The sequence below is a fragment of the Cupressus sempervirens genome, chromosome 7 (assembly GCF_028749045.1).
Source record: "Cupressus sempervirens isolate cs-2001-9-10 chromosome 7, ASM2874904v1, whole genome shotgun sequence".
NCBI lineage: Eukaryota > Viridiplantae > Streptophyta > Pinopsida > Cupressales > Cupressaceae > Cupressus > Cupressus sempervirens.
This window is the reverse complement of record NC_143124.1, coordinates 279,481,725-279,505,806: the sequence shown is the minus strand read 5'-3', so window position 1 is coordinate 279,505,806 and position 24,082 is coordinate 279,481,725. Positions and strand designations below refer to the sequence as shown.

The 24,082-nt window shown below is 36.5% G+C and overlaps 1 protein-coding gene across 2 annotated transcripts in view; it reads right to left on the bottom strand.

Moving 5' to 3' along the window:
• The window catches only part of LOC149546508 (uncharacterized), a 194,059-nt gene that overhangs the window by 73,254 nt on the left and 96,723 nt on the right, over positions 1-24,082 (bottom strand). The window contains exon 4 of one of the 2 annotated variants that reach the window (XM_089791230.1): positions 21,555-21,644. The exons of the other annotated variant lie outside the window; for it this stretch is intronic. Within the exon in view, the coding sequence (XP_089647356.1) occupies positions 21,555-21,644 (90 nt within the window). The remainder of the gene's footprint in view (positions 1-21,554; positions 21,645-24,082) is intronic. 2 annotated transcript variants of the gene reach the window in all.

Sequence of the window (24,082 nt, the reverse complement as noted above, 5' to 3'; positions counted from 1 at the left end):
CAGGACATCCGATTCATTTTGATGACTTCCTTCTTGAGGCACTTTTTAATGTGGTCGATTTGGATGGATTAGATGCCATGTTGGGAAGACAGTGGTTGCAGACCATTGGTAGGTACATAGTTGATCATGCTAAGATGTTGTTGGAATTCTTACAGGATGGCCAACAGGTGATCCTCAAGGCTATGCCAAAGGGTGAACCCAGGTTGACTTCAACCCACAGGATGGAGACCATTACAAGGCATGATGACATGGAGTAGGCAGCACACTGTTTCATTTCCTCTAAGGCCACATTAGGCTTAGGACAGCATATTCATATTGACATTCAGTTGATGCTTGATAAGCACAAGAGAGTTTTTGAGGACATACCTCCAGGCATTCCCCCAGATAGAGGGTTTGAGCATATCATTGAGTTAGAGGAGGGCGCCAAACCTGTCATCACTACACCTTATCATCATCCCAAGCACTATAAAGAGGAGATAGAAAAGATAATTAAGGAACTCTTAGACATGGGACACATCAAACCTAGCTCCAGTCCCTTCGCTTCTTCAATCGTATTGGTGAAGAAGGATGGCACTCTTCGCATGTGTATTGATTACCGTGCTCTCAACAAGGGGATCATCAAGAATAGGTACACTATTCCTCGCATTGATGAGTTACTAGATGAACATGATGCAATTTATTTCTCTAAGATAGACCTCAGATCTGGGTACCATCAAATACGGGTTTGCAAGGAGGATGTGCATAAAACAACTTTCCAATGTCACTAAAGGCACTACGAGTTCTTAGTTATGCCATTTGGACTCACTAATGCGCCAGCTACATTTCAGTCATGTATGAACCATATTTTTAGAAAATAGTTGCAAAAGAGCATGTCAGTATTTTTTGATGACATCCTGGTTTTCAGCAAAACTTGGGAGGAGCACCTGCAACATCTAGGTGAGGTACTTAGTATTATGGAGGAGCATTTATTGTTCATGGAGCCAAAATGTGAGTTCGGTTTGACCAAGATTCTTTACCTTGGTCATGTGATTGGTGTAGATGGGGTGAAGGTTCACCAAGAAAAGATTCAAGCAATCCTAGATTGGCCACCACCGAGGAACGTATCAAATTTGAGGGGCTTCTTGAGTCTTTGCTCTTATTATAGGAGGTTTGCTAGAGGCTTCTCATAGACAACAGCTCCCCTCATTAATCTCACACAGAAAGGGGCATTTAGGTGGATAGTTGATGTAGAGGTGACCTTTGCCAAGCTCAAGAAGGTGATGAGCACATGCCAAGTCTTGGCACTGCCCAATTTCTCTTCCCCTTTTTTACTAGAGTGTGATGCTTCAGGGAGCAGGATTGGTGTAGTTTTAATGCAGGACAAGCACCTGATAGCTTATGAGAGCAGGAAGCTCAAGGACAGTGAGAGACTATACTCGACCTATGACAAAGAAATGTTGGCCATTATGCATGTGTTAGCCAAGTTTAGACAATACTTGGTGGGTGGCAAATTCACAGTTAAGACAGATCACAATAGTTTGTGCTACCTCTTAGAATAGAAGGATCTAAAAGAAAGACAACAAAAGTGGGTCAGCAAGATTCAGGCCTATGATTTTGACATCAAGTATGTCAAGGGTAAGAAGAATGTAATTGCTAATGCGCTTTCTAGGAGACCTTTAGTGGCAGAATGTTGTGGTATTTATGAGATATAGGCAGATTGGAAGTCCCAATAGCTGGTTGAGTATTCTAAGAATACCCAAGCATGTCAAATTATGGACAGACAACTTCAGGACAGCAAGTACAAGGCAATCAATGATGTGATTTTTTATAAGGATAGGATCTACCTCGTACCAAGATCTAAACTCAAAGGTAAGATTATGGAAACTCTTCATGATGCACCATCAACAAGACACCTAGGTTTCTTCAAAACCTATAGACAGGTCAAGGAAAGATTTTAATGGAAAGGCCTCAAGGACGATGTCCTCCAGCATATCAGACAATGTCAGACTTGTCAGCAGAACAAGTCAAATCACAAGTTTCCAGCTGGATTATTACAAACTCTTCCTATTCTAACACAGAAATGGGAGAGTATCTCCATGGACTTTATTACATGGTTGCCTAGGGTGCACGACAGAGATTCCATTTTTGTGGTGGTGGACAGATTGACAAAATTCGCTCACTTCTTTGCTATAGCAGCAAATTGGTCAGCCCCTCAGGTAGCTGAGTTATTTTTCCGAGAGGTTTTTCATCTACATTATCTTCCTCGCACCATTTTGAGCAACAAGGATAGCAAGTTCTTCAACACCTTTTGGCAGGAACTATTCAAATTGATAGGTACGAAGTTGACACCCAGCAAGAGTTACCACCCCCAAACGAACAAGCAAACTGAGATAGTAAACAAATGGGTGGAGGGTTATCTTCGGAGCTATGTAGCTGGGTAGCAGAGAGCTTGGGTTAAGTGGTTATATTTAGGAGAGTATTACTATAACTCCTACCACATGTCCATCCAGATAACTCCATTTTGAGCTCTCTATGGTAGCGAGCCTCTGTTGTTCGTAGATTTGGCTTTGCAGGACAGCAGGGCACCACTAGTTGGGGATTGAATACAGGATCAGCAGGACATTCTCAGATCTCTTCGAGAGAACATTCTACAAGCTTAGAATCAAAAAAAGATGTACGTTGATCGTCATCGGACAAAGCGGAGTTTTGAATTGGGTGACATGGTTTATCTTCGTCTCCAACCTTACAGACAAAGTTCCTTGAAGAAGAGTGGGTCTCGAAAACTTCAACCTTAAATTTTCGGTCACTATTGCATTACTCAAAGGGTTGGGGAGGTCGCTTATGAGCTGGACTTGCCAAATGACAGCAGAACTCATAACGTTTTCCACATTGCTTGCCTCAAGAAAGAGATTGGTCAGCATGTAGTACCCTCCATTGGATTGCCTCCACTTCATGAGGAAGGGAAGTTAGTAGTAGTTCTAGCAGAGGTGATAGAGGTCAAAGAAAGGAAGCTGCATAACAAGTCCATCAAGGAATATCTAATTCACTAGAAGGATTTTCCATATGAAGATGTCACTTGGGAAAGCGAGTCAAACCTGTAGCATCCGACATTGAGATTGCTTGAGTGCAAGCAATCTTGGGAAGGGAGGACTGTAATGTCCCCTTCTCTGCACTAGGCCTAATGGCGCCTAGTTGGTCTATCTTTCCATCCGAATAGGCTAACGACATTTGTTTTGAGGATGCCAGCCAGTCACAAGGATATATTTGGTTTCAATGGGGAAGATATTTAAGTGGGAACTCCTAAGGTTAAGTCACTTTATTCTATTACGTTGATTTATAAATTACTTTATCATTTAAAAGTCACTTTATGACAAAAATGACTTAAGTGACTAAAAGATAAAATAGGCTTTTATCCCACATTGCTTAGTTGTTTGCACCTTCCCTCACTTCGAGGTTATAAAAGAAAGCATCTGTTTTGGGATTATCAACACAAATATATGTTATTATTCAAATCCTAAAAGGTTGCTTAAATGTGACCGTGCCTTCTTGAGGACGAAACCCCTTAGGAAATTTAGGGATCTGAATGTGGCCCCAGTATTCCTTGTGAGAATTGCATCAGATTCTGGAAAATCGGTGGATAGTATATTTGTTTCAAGACAAGGTCTTTATGTAGCCATGAGGCATACTGAAGAAAGTGGCTGCTCATTAACAAGGAAGAGTCGTAGGACCAAGAATAACATGAGGTGCAAAAAGGTGGTGTATGAGATATCAAACATGGCCCAATAATCCTTGTTTGCACATACATTCTACAGTGTATTAGGAAGGCGGAAACTCTATTACAGGAAGATGGCACTTATATCACTACAGCAGTCATACCCCAGGAAGTGAAGGTGAAGCCGAGCTTAATAGAGATGTCTGCTGGAACTGTAGATACCACGGAGCGTGAACAGATACAGACCCCATGTCTAGACAGCAAGCACAACTTCATCCAGCAGGAGTGACACCAGACGGTTGTCCAGACTATCATTACCCACGCTATACTTTGAAACAAGGACCCCACATCAATGGCAAGTCATAAACACAGGAGAAACCATTAGTCTGCAGTTAACACCAAGTTTCGTCCTCTCATCTTGCTTGCATTCTATTGAAATCTGTATAACAGTATTGTCTTAAGGATAGAAATATTTGTATGGGTATGTTGGCTAATGCAAACCCAATCTAGGATATTACATACGGGATGAGTTTGTCTTTTGTGTTGGATATTTATACATTGATTGCAGGTTGTGAACTTTGAATTGGCTCAGTACTGTCACATTTGCATTATACTTCTGTTATAATTGTGAAGTTTCCTTTCTACTGGTTCGAATCAGAACTTTCGCTTACCCCGTGTTTGGTCTAGACCGGTTCATTTTTCATTATTGGCTAAATTGGAATGTTATAGTAGTAGCAGAGCTAAATACCTGGGTTAAGTGCCAACTGTTTGACAAAATTCTGCTAGTCTAAGATTCAAATCTTTGATCAGACCAAGTAGGGATTCTTACATTATATCAACAAATGATATAATGTGAATTATGATTCTAATTAATTATATTATTTATTTTAAATATTATATCTATTATTATGTTTTATAAGTATTGAATTTGATCTTTGGAATAGGGGACATACAAATCGGCAAGTCAGCAATCCCTTATTAGCACTGCATCGAGTTAATACCTTACATTGTGCCTCTATCACCTAACACCCAGCTTTGTGTGTCGAGCAAATTTCAACCAGGCTGAATCACCCAAATTGGGCTGCAAGGCGCACCCATGTTGCCCAATTTGAGGGTTTACTAGTCATATCAACGAAAAGCCACTACATTTAGTGATTGCTCACCTGCGTATTTCATTCTTGTTTCTATCTGAACTTCTCAGTTTGGGTTGTATCGCATGTTTTTGTCTAATATTCTCTGTGTAACAATTTTCTATCATTACTTTCCCTTGTTTTTTGTGTCTAATATTCTGTATAACAATTTTTTATCATTACTTTTATTCCCTGAGGATTTCTATAGATAAGTTTTTTTGTTTTGTGTTTTTCAACTTTTGTTTTTAGATTTTTTTAGATTTTCATATAAAATTCTTCAGTTAAATGAGAAAGTTTGGTTTTTTATCAAAATTTAAAATAATTTTATTTTAATACTTTCAACTTAAGTCTTTTAAATTTTCTATCTATTTTAAATTAAAAGTTAGTTTGAAGGACTAATTAAATGTTTTTACTGTTGCTTCTTTTTAAATCTTGTTAAAGCTTTAAATACATAGAATTTATAATGGTACAATTATTATAATCAAGGGGGCTATTTTTTATTGTGGTATGTTAATCTTGTAATCTTGTCTACATTAATTCAGAAAATTAAATTGAATAGCTCTAACTATCATTCATGGAAGACCCACATTTCTTTTATTTTTTCATTTTAAACATATATCAGATGTTGCCACTAGTCCATCTATTGTACCAGCTGCCTTGGTTACTCAAGCTGAAAAAGATGCATGGAGGGCTAAAAATAAAGAAGACTTAAGGTTTAATTGGAATCTCCGTGATTCTTGATTATATGTTTTAATTGCAAATTGTACTAAAGATCATGAAGCATGGGCAACCTAAAAAAATACTTATGATAGCACAGACTCAAGGATCCCAGGTATACTGACTTCAAAACCATGGATGAATTTCTTTTAAAATTTGATGCTCTTAAAAGTCAATTAATGGGTTTAAGTGTTACATTAATTGATATTCGTTTAATCCATATAATTTCAACAGTTTTTTACTAATATTCATGCTCAACTTGTTATTCCTAGTTTAGCCACTCGATTAACTTATGTAACTTTTCAAAATTTATTGCTTCAAGAAGAAGCTAAACTATTTCAATTTGGTACTCTTAAATCCAATGAACATGCTTTCATATCTAGGAATCAAAATAATAATTTTAGATCAAATATCATCATCATAATAATCATAATCATCATAATAACCATAATCATAGTCATCATAGCTCTACTAGTCATAGTAATTCAAAAAACAAATCTTGCTCTAAGTCCTATAATAATACTAATAATCGTTAATAATACTACCTATAATAATAATCAAAGGAATGTTTCTAACTCCAAACCTCATTGCACTTATTGTGGCAAAGATGATCATGTGACCAATTATTGTTTCAAAAAGCAAAATGATAAGAAGCTTATGAACCACAATAATCATAATCAAAACTCTACTCATAAAAAAGGTAACTCTAATGGTTCTCATTCCCGTCATGCTTTTACATGTAGTTACAATGTGTCTAGACCTTTAGAATGGATTGTGGATAGTCGTGCTTCTCAACATGTTACTTCAAAGAAGGAAGTGTTTGATTCTTTACAACATGATTTGTCTAGCATTCCTATTCAATTAGATAATAATCATACTTGTAAAGTTGAAGGATTAGGTGAAGTGAGTGTTTCTAATTACACGATGTGCTTTATGTTCCTGATTTGAAAACAAATCTTCTTTCTATTGCCAAGTTATGTCACGATTATAAAATTGAATTTTATAAGGATATGTGCTAAGTGATTGATCTTCAAACTAATCAAGTCATTGCTAATGGTAAAATAGATTTTGAGTGCTTGTTTAAATTCCCTGAGTTTGCAAATTCAAGGTATTCTTTACATACTGCTATTAAGTATGGCATGAGAGGCTTGGAGATTTGAATAGCGCTTATATTACCTTAATGCAAAAAGAAAATATGGTTAAAGGGTTGCCTCATGTTATTCCTTCCATAGTTGTTTGCACTGGTTGCAAGAGTAGTAAGTTGCATAGGGAGCCCTTTCTATGTGATCAATCTTGGAGGGCAACTCATAAGTTGTTCCTTGTCCATAGTAACCATTGGGACCCATGGAGAATAACTCCATCCAAGGATCAAGGTATGCACTTACTTTTGTTGATGACTTTTCTAAAAGAACTTGTACCTATTTCTTGCATGGTAAAGATCAAGTTCTTGATACTTTTATTGAATTTTATTTATATGTTGATAGGCAATCCAATTTTGAACTTAAGATTCTTAGGACCGATAATAGGAAGGAATATGTGAATAATGCTTTTTATTCTTATTTAAAATCATTTGGATTTAAACATGAGCTACTATTCATTATACACCACAACAAAATGGTGTGGCAGAAAGAAAGCATAGGACAATTGCGGAAATGGCTAGATGTATGTTACATGCAAAAAATATGGATTATAAATTTTGGGCTAAGGCCATGGCTTGTGTCACTTATCTTATTAGTAGGAATCCTACCAAAGCTCTTAAGGACATAACTCCCAAAGAGGCTTGATCAGGTAAGAAGCCCAACCTTAAACATTTAAGAATATTTGGTTCTACTGCATTCGTTCATAACCCAAAACAGAAAAGGCACAAACTAGAAGCTAAATCTTCTCCTTGTATTTTTTATGGGTATGATGAAAATAATAAAGGTTATAGAGTTTATGCTCCTATTTCTAACAAAGTAAAAGTTGCAGGGGATGTGCATATTGCAGTAAATGGAATCTATGATTACTTTAATGTGCAAGAGGAAAAGTTTAGTGGAAGTAAAATTATGGTAGTGAAGAACCAACCTCCTCTAAACCCTACTCCTAAAGCATCTGATTCTATTCCTACTTCTAGTGATAGTAATGATGATAATGATACTTCTACTCCTAATGAATCTTCTTCTAGTGATGAAACTGTTACTTCTAAAAAAAGCCTAAATAGTTTAAGGATTTACTTCTAGAAGGTGAAAATTATTTAACTAGAATAGGTGGAATTCAACCTAGGCGAGTTAATTGTTGCAACTATGCTTTAATGTCTGTTCTTATGCATTGTAATGATCCTAAGTCTTTTGAACAAGTTAATTCTCAACCTCATTGGCAAAAGAGCATGAAAGAGGAATATGATTCTTTAACTACTAATCAAACTTGGGATTTAGTTCCCTTGCGTCATGGTAAAATTCTTGCCTCATGGTAAAATTAAGTTTTATGCAAAAGGTTATACAAAACAAAATTGAATGCCAATAATAAAATTAGCGAGTTTAAAGCTAGACTAGTTGCTAGAGGCTTTTCACAAATTGAAGGATTAGATTATAATGAAACTTTTGCACCCATTGCTAAGATGCCTCCTGTAAAACTTGTTCTTGCTTTAGCCTCTAAAATGAATTGGCCTATATCATGGTAAAATAATGAATGTGTTATTAAACAAAGATCATAAATGATCTATATATACAAGTATACACAAAAATGTTTCTATAACGAACAAAGAGAGAGAAATAGAAACATTTTGAAGACAGTAAGAGAAAGTTTCCATAAAGAGCATAAGGAGTTAATGGAAGCATTAGAAAAAGAGTGAACATTAGAAAAAGACAGAAGAGAATAAATAGAAACTATCTGATATCGTAATACCCTCCCTTAATGGTCAATCTATGGTCAAAAAACAGAAATCGATATGCCCTCAAAAAGTGTAAAAGGCAGCCTTAGGTTGATCAAAGAGGCCTTCATGTTCTGCAATGTTGGCTTATTCTTCAGAAAGAAGAATGTGCTTTTATCTGATGTCTCGTGGAGATCCTCCAATGTTGTCCAAATCTCTTCAGCTGTCTTGACAAACGAAACTTGAGGCAGCTAATCATCAATAACTAAAAGCTTAATAAGCATAACTGCTTCATGATTACACTCATCAAACTTCTCTTGAGTAGCATCAACTGTGATAGGATGAGTCTTGATACCCAGAACAAGTGCCTCAAGGTGAAGGTACTCAAAGAACGTCATCATTCTCTATTTCCAGGTTTTGTACTTCTTTCCATTGAAGCACTGACTACCTTCTAAGAGAATATTGGTGAGAGATGCCATGGCACGTTTTTCAATGAAAAAGCATAAAAAAACTAAGATGGCATGAACTTCGAGGCAGATTGATGGAAGACACAGAAAATTTGAAGAGACACTCAGATAAGAGCTCAAAAAATGTAGAATCTATTGTCAGATTTTGATTCCGTTGGCTTAAAACTTGAGGCACAAAAAAGGATGTAGCCAAAAAAAAGAGAAACTACCCAATAAAGATTTGCAAAAACCCACCAAGACTTCAAAAATTTTGTTAATCCAACACAGGAATCAAGGGTTTTCAAAAAAACCTTAGTTGTATTTAAAAACTTGAAAAATTTGCAGAGTTCTTTAATAGAGGGCGGATTTGAAAAAAAAGGCAGATTTTAATCCATACACAAAAAAAATTGCAAAAAAAAAAAAAAAATTGAACATTGAATCCCTAGTCAAGTTTGGAGGAAAAAAAGATGCAAATTTTGAACACACTAGAGCAAATATTTCAAAAAAAATTGAACATGCTCAATTTCAAAAAGAAATTAAAATTATTCAAAGAAGCCAGGAATTTTCTCTAATACCATTGGAGAATATTTGCTTGATATTAACAATGATCAAGAGATCAATTTATACAAGAGACTAAACGATGTTTCTTTAGGAAACAATCGTAAAGAATAGAATCATTCTATTCTAGAAACAAGAAACCAAATATTAGAAACTTTCTAATATTTACAGGAGATTACAATAGATAACCATTAGATACTTAAACAAAGATAATAGAAACTATCTATTATCATAATAGCCTAGTCATCAAACGGATGTTAAAAGTGTTCTTTTAAATGGTGATTTGCATGAAAAGACTCTATGGCTCAACCACCTAGTTTTGTTAAAAAGGTACTAAACACTTGGTTTGCAAATTGAAAATATCTATTATGGTCTCAAACAATCTCCTAGGGAATGGTATTCAAAGATCAATTCCTTCTTTCTTTCTCAAGGTTTTGATAGAAGTAAAAATTATCCTAACTTATATATTAAACATACTAAAGACAATATCGTCATTATTATTCTCTATGTAGATGATTTGATTCTTACTTCAAGTTCAAATGCTTTAATTTTTTATTTTCAAAATAATCAAAAATTTCAAATGACTGATTTAGGAATTTTACATTACTTCTTAGGAATGCAAATATGGCAAACACCTAAGGGTATTTTTCCTTCTCAAAGAAAGTATGCTCAAGATCTTTTGGAAAATTTTAAGATGAATGATGTCAACCATGTTTACATTCCATGTGAATTAGCAACTAAGTTAAAGGTTGATATGGACACTCCATTTGTTGATGCTACTTTGTATAGACAACCTGTAGGTAGTTTGAGTTATCTCACTCTTACAAGACCCAACATTGCATATATATTGTTGGTTTGGTTTCAAGGTTTATGTCAAAGCCTTAACAAACATATTTTAAAGTTGCTAAAAGAATATTAAGATATATGAAAGGAACTATTAATGTAGGATTAATTTATGATGCAAATTCTTATTTTTCTTTACAAGGATTTACTGATTCAGATCTAGGTGGAGATCCCAATGATGGGAAATCTACTTGTGGTTATTGCTTCTTTGTTGGGTTAGCTGCAATATCTTGGAAAAGTAAAAAAGAACATTCTATTTCTCTCTACTTAACTGAAGGTAAATATAAAGGTTGTAGTAATGCATCTAAAGAAGCCTTATGGTTTGGAAGGTTACTTGAGGATTTGGGTCTACCTCAACAAGCACCTACACCATTATATTGTGACAATCAAAGTGTTATTGCATTGGCCAATAATCTTGTTTTTCATTCAAGAACTAAGCATCTTTCTCTCTAACATCACTTCATTAGAGAGCAAGCTGAAGACAAGCAAGTGGCACTTCTCTATTGCAAAGGGGAAGATCAAGTCACTGATATTTTGACAAAGCCTCTTTCTAAACAGAAATTTCAATTTCACTGTAAAAATTTGGGGTTACAACCCATCCATGTAAACTCCCCAAGTAAAGATTAAGGGGAGGTGTTAGAAATTAACCTTTCCTTGGATGTATTAAATATGGGATATGCCAAGGATCCCTAAAACTTGTTTTTCCTCTAGTCCAAGTGTGAGGACATGTTGTTTGCTTGTCCTATTGGCCATGTGTAAGGACATGTCATTTTTGTAATTCCTTTAATAAGGATATTAATTTATCCTCCTTAACAGGATCTTGACACTTTGCACATACTTATTATTAATAGTGGCATTCATAGAAATGGGAGTTACACATGCAACTCTTTTCTCATCACTATTTAAGAGATGTCTCTCTCTCATTATTCTACAGACATCACATTGATGTTATTGTAATGATCTTATTGCACGCACTCTCTCTCTTGGCTTTTTCCTTATTCATAATACTCCCAAGCAGTTTTTCTTTTCTTTTCCCCTTTCAAAATCTTTTTTCCCTCTTGTTGGTTTCTTGGTGCATGCTCTTGGAATTTGGTTATCTCATGGAAACAACTCTTTACACTATTGCTCACTTGGATTTATTTGTTTTCCCTGCTCTACTTTCATTTACTTGTAAAAGAATTCTGAATTAAAAAATAAATAGAATGAATTCACAGTGTTAGTCATAGTAATAACCTATATGGAGAAAATGCACATTTCCAAATCAAGGATCATATTGGCATTTAGGGATATGTGTGCCTCACAAATGCTAGGAAAGTCATAAGAGTCAAAGAATTAGATTTATTTCACGACTGTGCATTTGTGTAAATTAAAATGGTGCTTGAAATTGAAGCCTTTAGTCACATTGTGAGGCACATGCTTGGTAAAGGATGAGAGGATTTAAGCTAAAAAAAAATGAAACCATTCATATAGGTGTGTCCCTTGTAAAGCAATAGGAGTTAAGTTTTTGAAGTTATGATTGGCATATAGTGGAACGTGGGCCAATCAGGTTTTGACTAAGGTTACCCAAAGTCTTGAGGATGGGTATGTAATAACCCCAATAGGTTATAACTTCTTCAAACACCAAAAATCTTTATACTTTAGTTGTTTGACATTTCGTCAAACACTTTGCAAGCAAGCTCTGATACCACTGTAATATGCCACCTCAAATCTGCTTTCAAAAAAATGCTGATGAAAGCTCAAGGGATTTCATCAAACAATTCACATGCAAGGGACATATGACTAATATAGTATTTCAGCTAGCTTCGAATGACTTTTTCTTCAATTTGCATCAATGAGAATCTTGTGCTAGAAGACTACAAATGGACTACCAATGGCCTAACATGAGTGTGCTACTAATTTTGACAATATTCAGTGCATATATGTGATCTAAGCATGAGAAATGAACACCTACAGCCAATTGGCATTTTTACAAATAGTTGGTATGCAAACTAACTAGCTAATAAATAATGATATTGTATTGCTTAAATGACACCAGCAACTATTATCTTATTAATTTGCAATGAAATTTCTAATACAATGCTCATGAAATATGGCCAAGACTTTGGCATTTACATGGATTACAAAATGACAATGCTGGTATAATGCACACTTACAGCTGAAAGCTTATAACACCCTAAAAAGCAATGCTAACAAAAGAACCTAGTTGTAGATGGCTGTAATAATTTCCTTCCCCCTTCTACTTTGCTTTTCCGATTTGCTTTTTCGGCCTACTTTTTTTTTCGGTTCTGCTTTTTCGGACTGCTTTTTTGTACCCGCTTTTTTCGCCTGCTTTTTCGGTTCCGCTTTTTTCGGACTGCTTTTTCGTACCCGCTTTTTCAGCCTGCTTTTTCGGTTCCGCTTTTTCGGACTGCTACTATGTTGAATCTCAAGACCATATCTTTCAATGGCGTCAAGATTTTCAGCCTGAAGGGATTTCGTCCTCCAAACTATTGAGACATAATCTCCAAAAAAATTTCCAATTTCTTTAATATTTCCAAGCATACTAAAAAGAAGCTCTTCCTTTTCTTTTATAGTGTTCTCACAAGAGCTCAATCCTTCGTTTTCTCAATGTGGGATAAAACATAACTCCCTTTATGTAACTTATGTCTCCAATGTGTTATAAAATAAAGGGGACTCTTTTAATTTAAATATTTCCCACAAACTATAGTCTATGCATTAATAAAGTTAAATATTTAAATTTAACTTTATAAAATAGCTTTATCAATGCATAACAAATCTTATCAATGATAAACAAGTCTTCTTGTCGATTTTAAACAATTACTATCGACATACCGTTGCCACTGGATGTCCGCCCATGTCCAAGATGACTTACTATAAATAGTAAGTATGTCCAAAGTTGCCTCAAAACCCCTCAGAAAGACCTGCAACTGAAACTATCTAGGCCAAATGGCCTCTAAGCCCCTTTAATGTCCTGGTTAGCCTACGGGACTGTGGGGAAATAGGCTAACGACAACATCATGCTATGAATGCTAAAAAGGGGACATTACAGTCCGCCCTTCCCAAAATTGCTTGTCCCCAAGCAATGGCCGAACAACAACCCAATCAATCCACCTGGATCCCAAATGTAGTCATGAACTATACTGCTGTCAATCAACATAGGCTCCTGCAACAACCTCTGAAAATTAACAAAGAGGAATCCATAAATGAATAGTGAATCACGGTGCAACTGAACTCCAAATCCACTACTGCCACAGTCAGGAATCCACGAGGCACAAACCCTCAAAATATTAGACCCCAAGTAGAGTAGATCACCCAAACTGTCAACATAATAAACACCATCCACATAACCCATCGTGTTATGCGGAATGCACACTCCAACTCTGCTACAATGGTGACCACTCCCACATGAAACTGCACCAAATACAGAGAATCCACACACTGTACATCTACTGCAGTTAACACAACTCTGCAGATTACCGGCCACTGTCTCATAACCATAACACCCATGCACTGCTAATGGTGAATAGTCATTACACGGTAGATAGCAAAAATGAGAGCCCAGTCCAAATCTGTCTGCCATCAACTCCTCAACACATGGATCAAAAGCAAACCAATGAACATATCCTTTAGTATATTGCCGGTAAAAAGAACCAATCTCAGTCAACAACTCACCATGAACAAGTGATACAACCCACTGTGACTGATCACCAGCTAAGTCAGGAGATGTCATAGCCAAAGGAGTAGAATCAATAACAACAACCGCTGAAGCATCACTCCCAAACTCCTGCTCTAAGTCATGTATTATCAAGCTATCAACCATAGAACCTATTACCATGTCATGCCCATCACAACTCTCATCCTGTGGCGTCAAATTGTCCCATAACTGATGACAAGCACTAGAAATCAAAGTATATCTATGTATCATCATCTCATCAACATGGTCATCAAAGGTAAATTGATGAGCATACCTCACAGTGTAATGCCGATAGAATGCGCCAATCTCAGTCAATGGCTCAGACTGCAACCCAGATGAAACTAACTGCAATCGATCACTAACCAAGCTGGAACTGACTACTACCTCCGAAGACATCGCCAAGGGAGTAGTATCACTAGCAGGAACCATGCCAACTACCGGATCACCAACATCACACATGATCTTTGATACAACATCTCTAGTCTTCGTGCCATCAGTACTAGAGGCCACCACCATGTCAGGCATACCACAACAATCTGCTATAGCACCCAACTCAACTGAACCTGACTCTAGTGGGAACGGAACCGATATGCCAATGTTAGTATCAAGGATGGATGCATCCCCATCTCCACTGTCTCTGACAATCTCGACCATGGACATCCTCGGATCAGCAGACACCACAGCTTGTGACTGTACAGAATCTGGTAAAGACTGCAATCGCTCTAACTCCATGGTCACCTTAGCCAAATGAAACTGTGACTCCTCGAAAGCCATTGTGTACTCTCAAGAATCTCAGAAGTCACCTCGAGTTGCTGAGTAAGCTCACTCACCTCATCTTCCTTGGCCAATAATGCATCGTATGCTATACTCCCCCACTCCATAAGATAATCTCTGTCGGCTACCAACTGCATATAATCCTGTCTCAGAATCTAAATAGCCTCCCATAAAGAGTGGATCTCTGTCAAGAAAAGATAACTACCTCCCTGCTCATCACTAGTAGGAGAACCCCATCCATAAACTGCTAACAACTGACGAGCAGCGTCAAAATGCTGGCAAGCGATAGAAATGTCTCGTTCACTAACTCTCAACTAACTAGACACATGATGGCACTGGCTAGACTGTCTCCTACAAACCTCCTTTGACGCACTGTCTAAAGGAGTATCCTCAAAGTTACTGGTCTCTAGAGTATTACCATCCATATCCTGCGAATCAACTCCAAAGCTCATATCAACATTAGTATCAAAAACTGTAGCATCGCTGTCCAACCCCTCCGTACCATAAGAAACTGCTGAGGAAACTAAGTCCTCAAAACTGTCCACAACATCCCCCTGGGTGTCATCTGTAATAATTAGATCCTGGGACTCTCTTGTAAACTTTGTCATCTTTGAGAAATCATCAACATGTGACCTGACTGTAAAAGAAAACTGAGTCCCTGCTATATGCACTAACTCCCGAACTGAGCTCACCTCAAGACAAAGCTCGTCCACATGTCTCTCAGAATCCTGGAGAGCCAACTGAATAGACACCAAGGAATTCCGAGTATCCTCCAGCTCATGAGAAAACCAATCAACCTCCTCCTCCTTCTTCAATGCATCTAAATAGATCCCTGCAAGATTAAGGAGATGATCGCGATCTGAAAATAGGTGTATGTAACTTACCTTCATTGCCTCCATGCCTTCCTTGATCTGCTGTAAGTCGTCACAAGAACCTGTTGTGACTCCTTTCTGTCTCTCCTACAGTTGAATCATCCAAATGTGATTCTCAATCAATCCATGCATCTTGTCATGATGAGATAAAGCCGCGACAATATCTTTGTCCCCTATCTTTAGCTGGCTTGCCAAACCAAGTGAAGAGCTACTAGCCTCTATCTCATGTGAAGAAGCATCCAACTGTGCTTGATACTCATTTTCTGCAAAGTCCTGAATGCTCACTTTCTTATCAACTGTAATATCCTCAAACATGACAGTATCCTCAACTGCTGTAACTTCATCCAGCCCAACTGTACTGGAATCACTATTTGTGTCAATCACGCAATCCGGTGTGCCTATGATATCACCTTCTGATGCAACTGGCTCAACCTGCACAACATCTGAAACCCCTTCTACCTGTGAAGATGATGCAGATAAACCATTACCTGAAGATGTGCTAATGTCTCCCTGTATTGAATCAGCATGACTGTTAAACTCCTCATACAAGTTTCTGCCTATCATAGGGAAGGTACGATCCTTAGGCCTATCAAAACGTTCAATCAGTCTCTCCGTAAACTCCACATATGAGGTAATGTGTGCATGACCCATAGTGACCATACCATGATGCCACCACTTGTGTGCTAACCCATCCAGGTGAATTGCTGCATACTTAATAGCTTCTTCCTCAGGCATAGGGTTCATTTGAAAATATGTGTCAAGCTTTTGAACCCAAGCTCTTGCTGTAGACTTCCCCGAGCCATCATAATATGGTAACTGAAGTTTCCCTACTTTCTTCCATAGCTCATAACTTTGGTTCTTGTCATGTCCACGTGGCATATGCTTCATCCGCACATCTATATATTCCCTAAAGGTACTTGCAGCTATAAAATTTGGACCTCCGGCTTCCCAATCTCTCCTCAGTTGGTCCTGTATATCAGTGATCTGGGACTCTGGTATGGGCTGCTCTGGAGCTCTAGGAGGAAATGTTGGAACCATGGGCCTCGAACTCACTGTCCTAGTTTGCTGGAGTGCATGACCGAAATTGTTCTCAACTTGTTCACCTCCATTATGTGCCCCATCCTAATTATTACCATTCTGATTATTTCCTCCAACCACATTAGCATTCAACCCCATTTGACGAGCCATCATCTGCATCATAAGCTCAAATCTCTGACTCTGTTCCTGTGCTCTTTGCTCTGCTGATCGCTGTCCCTGTGCTAAGGTGTCTAATAATTGTAAGAATCTTTCCTTTCCCTGATCTGGACCAGCATTCATTTTGTCAAACATTTTTCTCTCTATCTGGCTAATCCAAATTCCCAATAAGACCTCCACAGGATGGCAGGAAACCACTCTGATACCACTTTAATAACTCCAATAGGTTATAACTTCTTCAAACACCAAAAATCTTTATACTTCAGTTGTTTGATATTTCGTCAAACACTTTGCAAGCAAGCTCTGATACCACTGTAATAAGCCACCTCAAATCTGCTCTCAAAAAAACGCTGATGAAAGCTCAAGGGATTTCATCAAACAATTCACATGCAAGGGACATATGACTAATATAGTATTTCAGCTAGCTTCGAATGACTTTTTCTTCAATTTGCATCAATGAGAATCTTGTGCTAGAAGACTACAAATGGACTACCAATGGCCTAACATGAGTGTGCTACTAATTTTGACAATATTCAGTGCATATATATGATCTAAGCATGAGAAATGAACACCTACAGCCAATTGGCATTTTTACAAACAGTTGGTATGCAAACTAACTAGCTAATAAATAATGATATTGTATTACTTAAATGACACCAGCAACTATTATCTTATTAATTTGCAATGAAATTTCTAATACAATGCTCATGAAATATGGCCAAGACTTTGGCATTTACATGGATTACAAAATGACAATGCTGGTATAATGCACACTTACAGTTGAAAGCTTATAACACCCTAAAAAGCAATACTAACAAAAGAACCTAGTTGTAGATGGCTGTAATAATTTCCTTCAATGCCGCCCCTTCTACTTTGCTTTTCCGATTTGCTTTTCCGGCCTGCTTTTTTTTTCGGTTCTGCTTTTTTGGACTGCTTTTTCGTACCCGCTTTTTCCGGCTGCTTTTTCGGTTCCGCTTTTTTCGGACTGCTTTTTTGTACCCGCTTTTTCAGCCTGCTTTTTCGGTTCCGCTTTTTCGGACTGCTACTATGTTGAATCTCAAGACCATATCTTTCAATGGCATCAAGATTTTCAGCCTGAAGGGATTTCGTCCTCCAAACTATTGAGACAATCTCCAGAAAATTTTCCAATTTCTTTGATATTTCCAAGCATACTAAAAAGAAGCTCTTCTTTTTCTTTTATAGTGTTCTCACAAGAGCTCAATCCTTCGTTTTCTCAATGTGGGATAAAACATAACTCCCTTTATGTAACTTATGTCTCCAATGTGTTATAAAATAAAAAGGACTCTTTTAATTTAAATATTTCCCACAAACTATAGTCTATGCATTAATAAAGTTAAATATTTAAATTTAACTTTATAAAATAGCTTTATCAATGCATAACAAATCTTATCAATGATGAACAAGTCTTCTTGTCGATTTTAAACAATTACTATCGACATACCGTTGCCATTGGATGTCCGCCCATGTCCAAGATGACTTACTATAAATAGTAAGTATGCCCAAAGTTGTCTCAAAACCCCTCAGAAAGACCTGCAACTGAAACTATCTAGGCCAAATGGCCTCTAAGCCCCTCTAATGTCCTGGTTAGCCTACAGGACCGTGGGGAAATAGGCTAACGACAACATCATGCTATGAATGCTAAAAAGGGGACATTACAGGGTATGGTAGGGGATAAGGGGATGAGTTTTGAGCATTACATTCATATGAAAACATGGATAAAGCTTAATGTGATCAGATTTCCACAATCCATGATAGCTATGGTACTTAGTTTCTGGATTAGATTGTGTAAAGATTTTTGCCATCAACGTTTCAAATCACACTACGTGATCCATCAGCAGGATGAGAGAGCAAGAGATGGATAAAGCTTGTTATTTAAACATCACAAAACCTTAACAAACAACATTTCAAAACCTAATTTGCATTCACAATTTGGAATTCATTGTTCGTATGCATATCATATTAATATAATAACATACAAAATTAAAATACACCCAAGAACATAATTTGGAGTTCATTGCCAATAGCAACAAGAGTAATAACCCATCTTCCCAATTGAAGTCCACTACTATCATTTAAGTGTGATATAAATTAGCAGTGTACACATTCTAGTGTCACATTGCATTGGAGGATAATCATTCACACAGTAGTGCTAGTACATGAGATAGCATTCCTATGAAATACCTTGGAAACTGTGCTTCAGTTGACTGTCATGGATTTGAAGTTCACTCTAGAAAGGGATGCTACAAGCAAAGGATCAAGTATATGTCTCCCTATGCTCTTCTAACTCTTAACCAAATTCACCAATGATCTAAATTGGGGTTAAACCCATCAAACTACATCTTCAACTCATTCTAAGTTCATTGATATTAATATAAACAAGTCTTCTATGCAGTTCCAATCATGATATGGGTCCGCTACAGCAAGATGGCACCCTAATGCAACCTCCAATATTCACCAAATCTTCCAGAAAGGACCCAAATCAACCCAGCAGTGATATATTGCCACAAACTGACTAAGATGCATGTGTCGGGTCTGCAATTCACTTTTCAGACTTTCCCAACACCTTGCAAACAGTCTGCTATATGATTTGGAGCATGTACCATGACTGTAACAACATCCTTAATTTCATGATTATTAACGGAATGTTACCCAAAATATCAGACACTTTAATTTTTTCCCAATGCTAATAAGAGGATCCCAATTAGAAGGAATTAACTACCAAACAGCAGTAAGCATGTCAGGGCGAACTTGGAAGGAGAGAGCCACTCTAAAATGAAAAGATAAAGAGTTTTATAAAAGAAAGAATTAATATGTGTTTTTTAAGTTGGGATCAACTATCCCATCAGTGTGCCCATCTGCCCTAGGGACAGTCAAGGGACATCCGAGGCATCCCCAGCCATCCCTAATATGTACAGCTGTGCACAAAAGAAATTGAAGCCATCCACGTGTTTTGAGCGGATATGGGGAGAGAACAGCCCCTGGCTGTCCCCAAGTCCCTGAATCGTTTCCAGTACAGGGACTGGGGTTTTAGAACTTGGGATGTGTCCCCGGGTAACAAAGGTTTTTACAAAAGATACAACGATAGACATAGGTATGCACCTACATTAGGGGATGCCTTGATTTTACAAAAGTTGCATCTGGTATTGTTGAGCAGGTGCTTTTCCATGAAAGGCTCCGATTTGTTTTTCAATTTTGTATTAAAGGTGCACAACTCAAAATAGGAAATTCCTTGTTTTATCAATAGCAAAGACTTTGTCTATAAAAAGGTAATAGCAGTGATTAGATATCTCTCCATAGTTCTGAGAAGCAATAAAAGCTTCATCAAACAGCTGTAATCATAGTCATTTGATTAAGGTTCGAACAGTCAAAGAAGCAGTCTTTAATGATTTATGAAAACTTGTAACAGCAATTAATTATAAAAAGGTCAGATTTTATTAGTTTGCAGCATCACTTTAAAAAAGGGCACTTAGTTAAGGTTTTTAAGCATACATCATCATTCCAGGAGATCATCTTCCCAGAAAAGTTTATGCAGCGGTTATTTGTTATTTATACTAGAAAAACTTTTGTCACTATTTCAGTGGCATGCCATGATTAACCAAAAACAATGATTTCCGTATGCATAGCTTCATCATATTAGCATGTTCTAGCAAATGTTTAAGGCAGAGAGGTCAACAGAACAAAGGATTTATCAGATTCAAATCATTGGTTTTCAGAACATCAAACTTCAAACTTCATCAATGGGTCCAACATGATCAGAAGAAAGGAAAATGTTATTGAAAAATAATCTCCAAAGGCACCAGTCAGTAGTCCAATTTTAGCTCTGTATTTTCAAGAAGATGATATTCTATAAAATGCTGCATTTAGCACCTATTTATTGAGAGACTATTACCAGATGACCTTCTAGATCTGCCATTTGATGTATGTATCCATGATCCTTATCAAAGATTGCCTAAGTTAGGATTATTACTGGAGTTAATTTTAGTAATAGCTTGTGTTGCATGCAGCCAATATATTCTTATGAGATAAGTGGTGTTTACCCTTTTTAATACCTTTCATGCAACAGATTTCTAAGCATTAAACAAAGTTCGTTTCGCACTGTGTTGAGGAATCTAGTATCATTGATTCAGTGTTATTTGGCAATGTTTATCTTGCTTCTTAATTGCTATTATGTTGTCCTGTATCATTTGTTATGTGGCTTGAGGTAGATAAAATTGTTACTTGCAACTTTCAAGCTTTGAACAGCCCATTTACTCTTAGATTTGGAGCTTGTAGCTTTCTACTGATGTTTAATATCAATTATGTGCTTGAATTCTAGCCTATCCAATCCTTATATGAGTACTTGCATTGTTGAATGACATAAATATGATAGTTGTAGGGTTTAGTTTCTGTCAAATAGCATAAAATCCTTTCCACCTTGAGTTGACCGCACATCAACCTGCACCCTAGGTGAGTCCAAAAGGACACACCATAAGTTTGCTTAGCACAAGCATGAACAATTCAGAAAAACATTGTACAGATTGTACGTAGCAATACATACTGTTCAAATTAGATTGGTGTTGGCTAAGGCTTACAAGAAGTTCCCCTTCTAATTCAAAGAGCAATTATAGCATACATCTGTTTTATTTTATCACACTAAAAGGTGCAAATTAAATTATTAAAATGCTTATATAATGTAAGACATTAGAGGTGCATGAGTGAATATGAAAAAAATAAAAATACAAAAAACGCATTGCAAATATCAAAAGAGTTCTATGTAAGATAAATACTTTAAGATTAATCACAGCCACTCGATTTGCAGGGGTAGAATTTTGATTCTCCATACTCCATGTCATTGCCTTGAGACGAGGCAGAGACACCTATATGGCATTAATAAGTCAAAGTACTCTTCCATAAGTAATTTAACAAAAAAGGAACAAGCTAATCATAATTTCATTGAATCTAGTATATTTTAATATATATGAATGGAAACCAAATTTTGAACAAATTTTATGTTAAGATCATGCATTGAATTTCTATGTATTGCACATATAAAAAGAAAACCATTATAGAGACTGAAATTGTAAAATGGGATTTATTTCTCTACTAAAATCAGTTTTTAAAAACTTATTTCCCTCCAGTTCCATAAAAATTTACTACAGTTCATTTATCCAGGAAAAGTCATAATCTCATTAACTAGTTTATTGCAATGAGAGGAATTCTTTAGCCACATAAATGTTCAAAGAACCTCTGTACGTAATAAAGTATACTAAAAATGGTAATGTAGATGTTATGTTTCTTCAAATTTAGGTTTGTGCAGTGATTAAATTTGGTTTCATTGTCTCAGAACCATTAAATGAAGCAGTTAAAATTGATTTTTCTGTGTTTCTCTTTTGTTCATAGTTTAGCCACTACGCAGAGAAAAGTTGGTGTGGAGATTTAAGAAATTAAGTTGCTGCAGATTTTAGCAAAAAGTGGGGTGCCATCCATCACCTCAAAATAGGAATGATTTTAAATAAAGAGATAAAGGGGGGAAAGCGTGCAACATTGTGGGGAAATACTATGGAGAAAAGGAGGAGCACAGGAGTATTCAAGGTGGATACACATGATGTAGCAAGACAATTTTTCGCAGATTGCAGGAAATCAAGTGAGAAGGGAAAGAAAGAAATTGGAGGCAAGTAATTGCACGGAGAGCCATCCTTACAAAGATAGATCACAATATACAGGTTAGATAATTTACTGCTGTCTTTTAAGTCACAAGCACTCATTCTCTCTCAATGAGACCTTATACCATAGAATTTGCAGAAATTTGGACTTCAGCCTGTGGTTGTATAAATGATTTAGGTACGTGTCTCCAGCCCTACGAGCTCCATGTATATTCATTTGTCTTGCATTCAATAGAAGGTTTCTTTTTAAAATATTTTCTTATTCGATTTTCCTTTCGGCTACCCACTCACACAAATTCCCTTTGTGGTGCAGGCTAGAAAATGAATGCAGTGTCAGTTGATTTCATTAACTTTTATCAGCTCTAGTAGTTGTCTAATCAGACCAGCTATAAAAGTTAGTCTGTCTACTGCATTTCTTGCATTCTATGCAACCCTCCATTTCACTTTGCCTTATATCATATCAGTCTTCCAATTATATGTTATCAATAGTCGACTCAAAATCTTTCTCAAGATCATACTTTAAGCTTCTATATTTTGTTAAGTGTCTAATAATGTTGCCGATGATTCATGTATCTTAAATAACCTCTATTAATGATAGAATGTTCATCATTGCCAAGGACGTTGTAGAGATTTTGCTAGCAATAAAATCCGCTTGGATTCAATCTTGACCAGTACACATTATTGAATTCATCAAACACTATATCTATGAGGCATTCCATAATGCGCAATGTGTGGGTGTCTACTTTGCTCATGTAAGGTCAATAGCAGCATAATCTAGCTTTCCACCAGTTTTTCACATTACTGGTACCTTGTGCTTATTACGATAATAGATAATCGTCTATTATTAGTTAATGGTAATCTATTTTAAATAACTAGTTAGCTTTAGTTAGCTTTCGCTTTTTTTGCTTTCTGTGTTAGAATAGAATGTTTCTATTCTTTACAATCGTTTCCTAAGGAAACATCGTTTTATTCTTTTGTATATATTGACCTTTCGGTCCCTGTTAATAACAAGCAAGTATTTACCAATTACTTCCCTAATATGGTTTTAGAGCCAATACTTCAAATTTTTTTCAAAAAACTAAATTATAATTTCTTTTGAAATTATTTCTTAAATTTTTTTTTGAAATAATTTCTAAGTTTTCTTGTTTCACAAAAATCCAGCTAGGGTTTCCGTTCAAATTTTGGAGAATCATCAAAAAAAAAAATCGAATTCGTCTAAAACTTGCATGATCTCTAGTTCATGAATGAAAACAAACTTGCATCCCATGTGATTTTTCGTCTTTTTGCAAAGTAGTCATCCCTCAAAATCGCGATTTTAATAAACTCGTGTTTTCTTACTACTCTTATTTTCACTAGCTAAAAAACTTGGTGCTGCTACAAACCGTGATTTTCTTTGCTATCTCAACTTTGTGTTGTAGAATCCTTTTTTGTGCATCACGTTTTTGGGGGCAAAAACGTGTCGTTCTTGCAAACGGGTTTTTGCATTTGATTCTTCAAACTTCGGCTTGTTAGGCCATTTCTTTGGTGTATGTTCAACACTCTCCAATCATGTTCTTCCATCCTTGAAGAAAAGTCGGTGTTTTTATTAGAAAACCTCATTATTTCTGCAATTTTTGACCATTCATGGTCGTCGGCTAGGGTTTTGCTCGAAA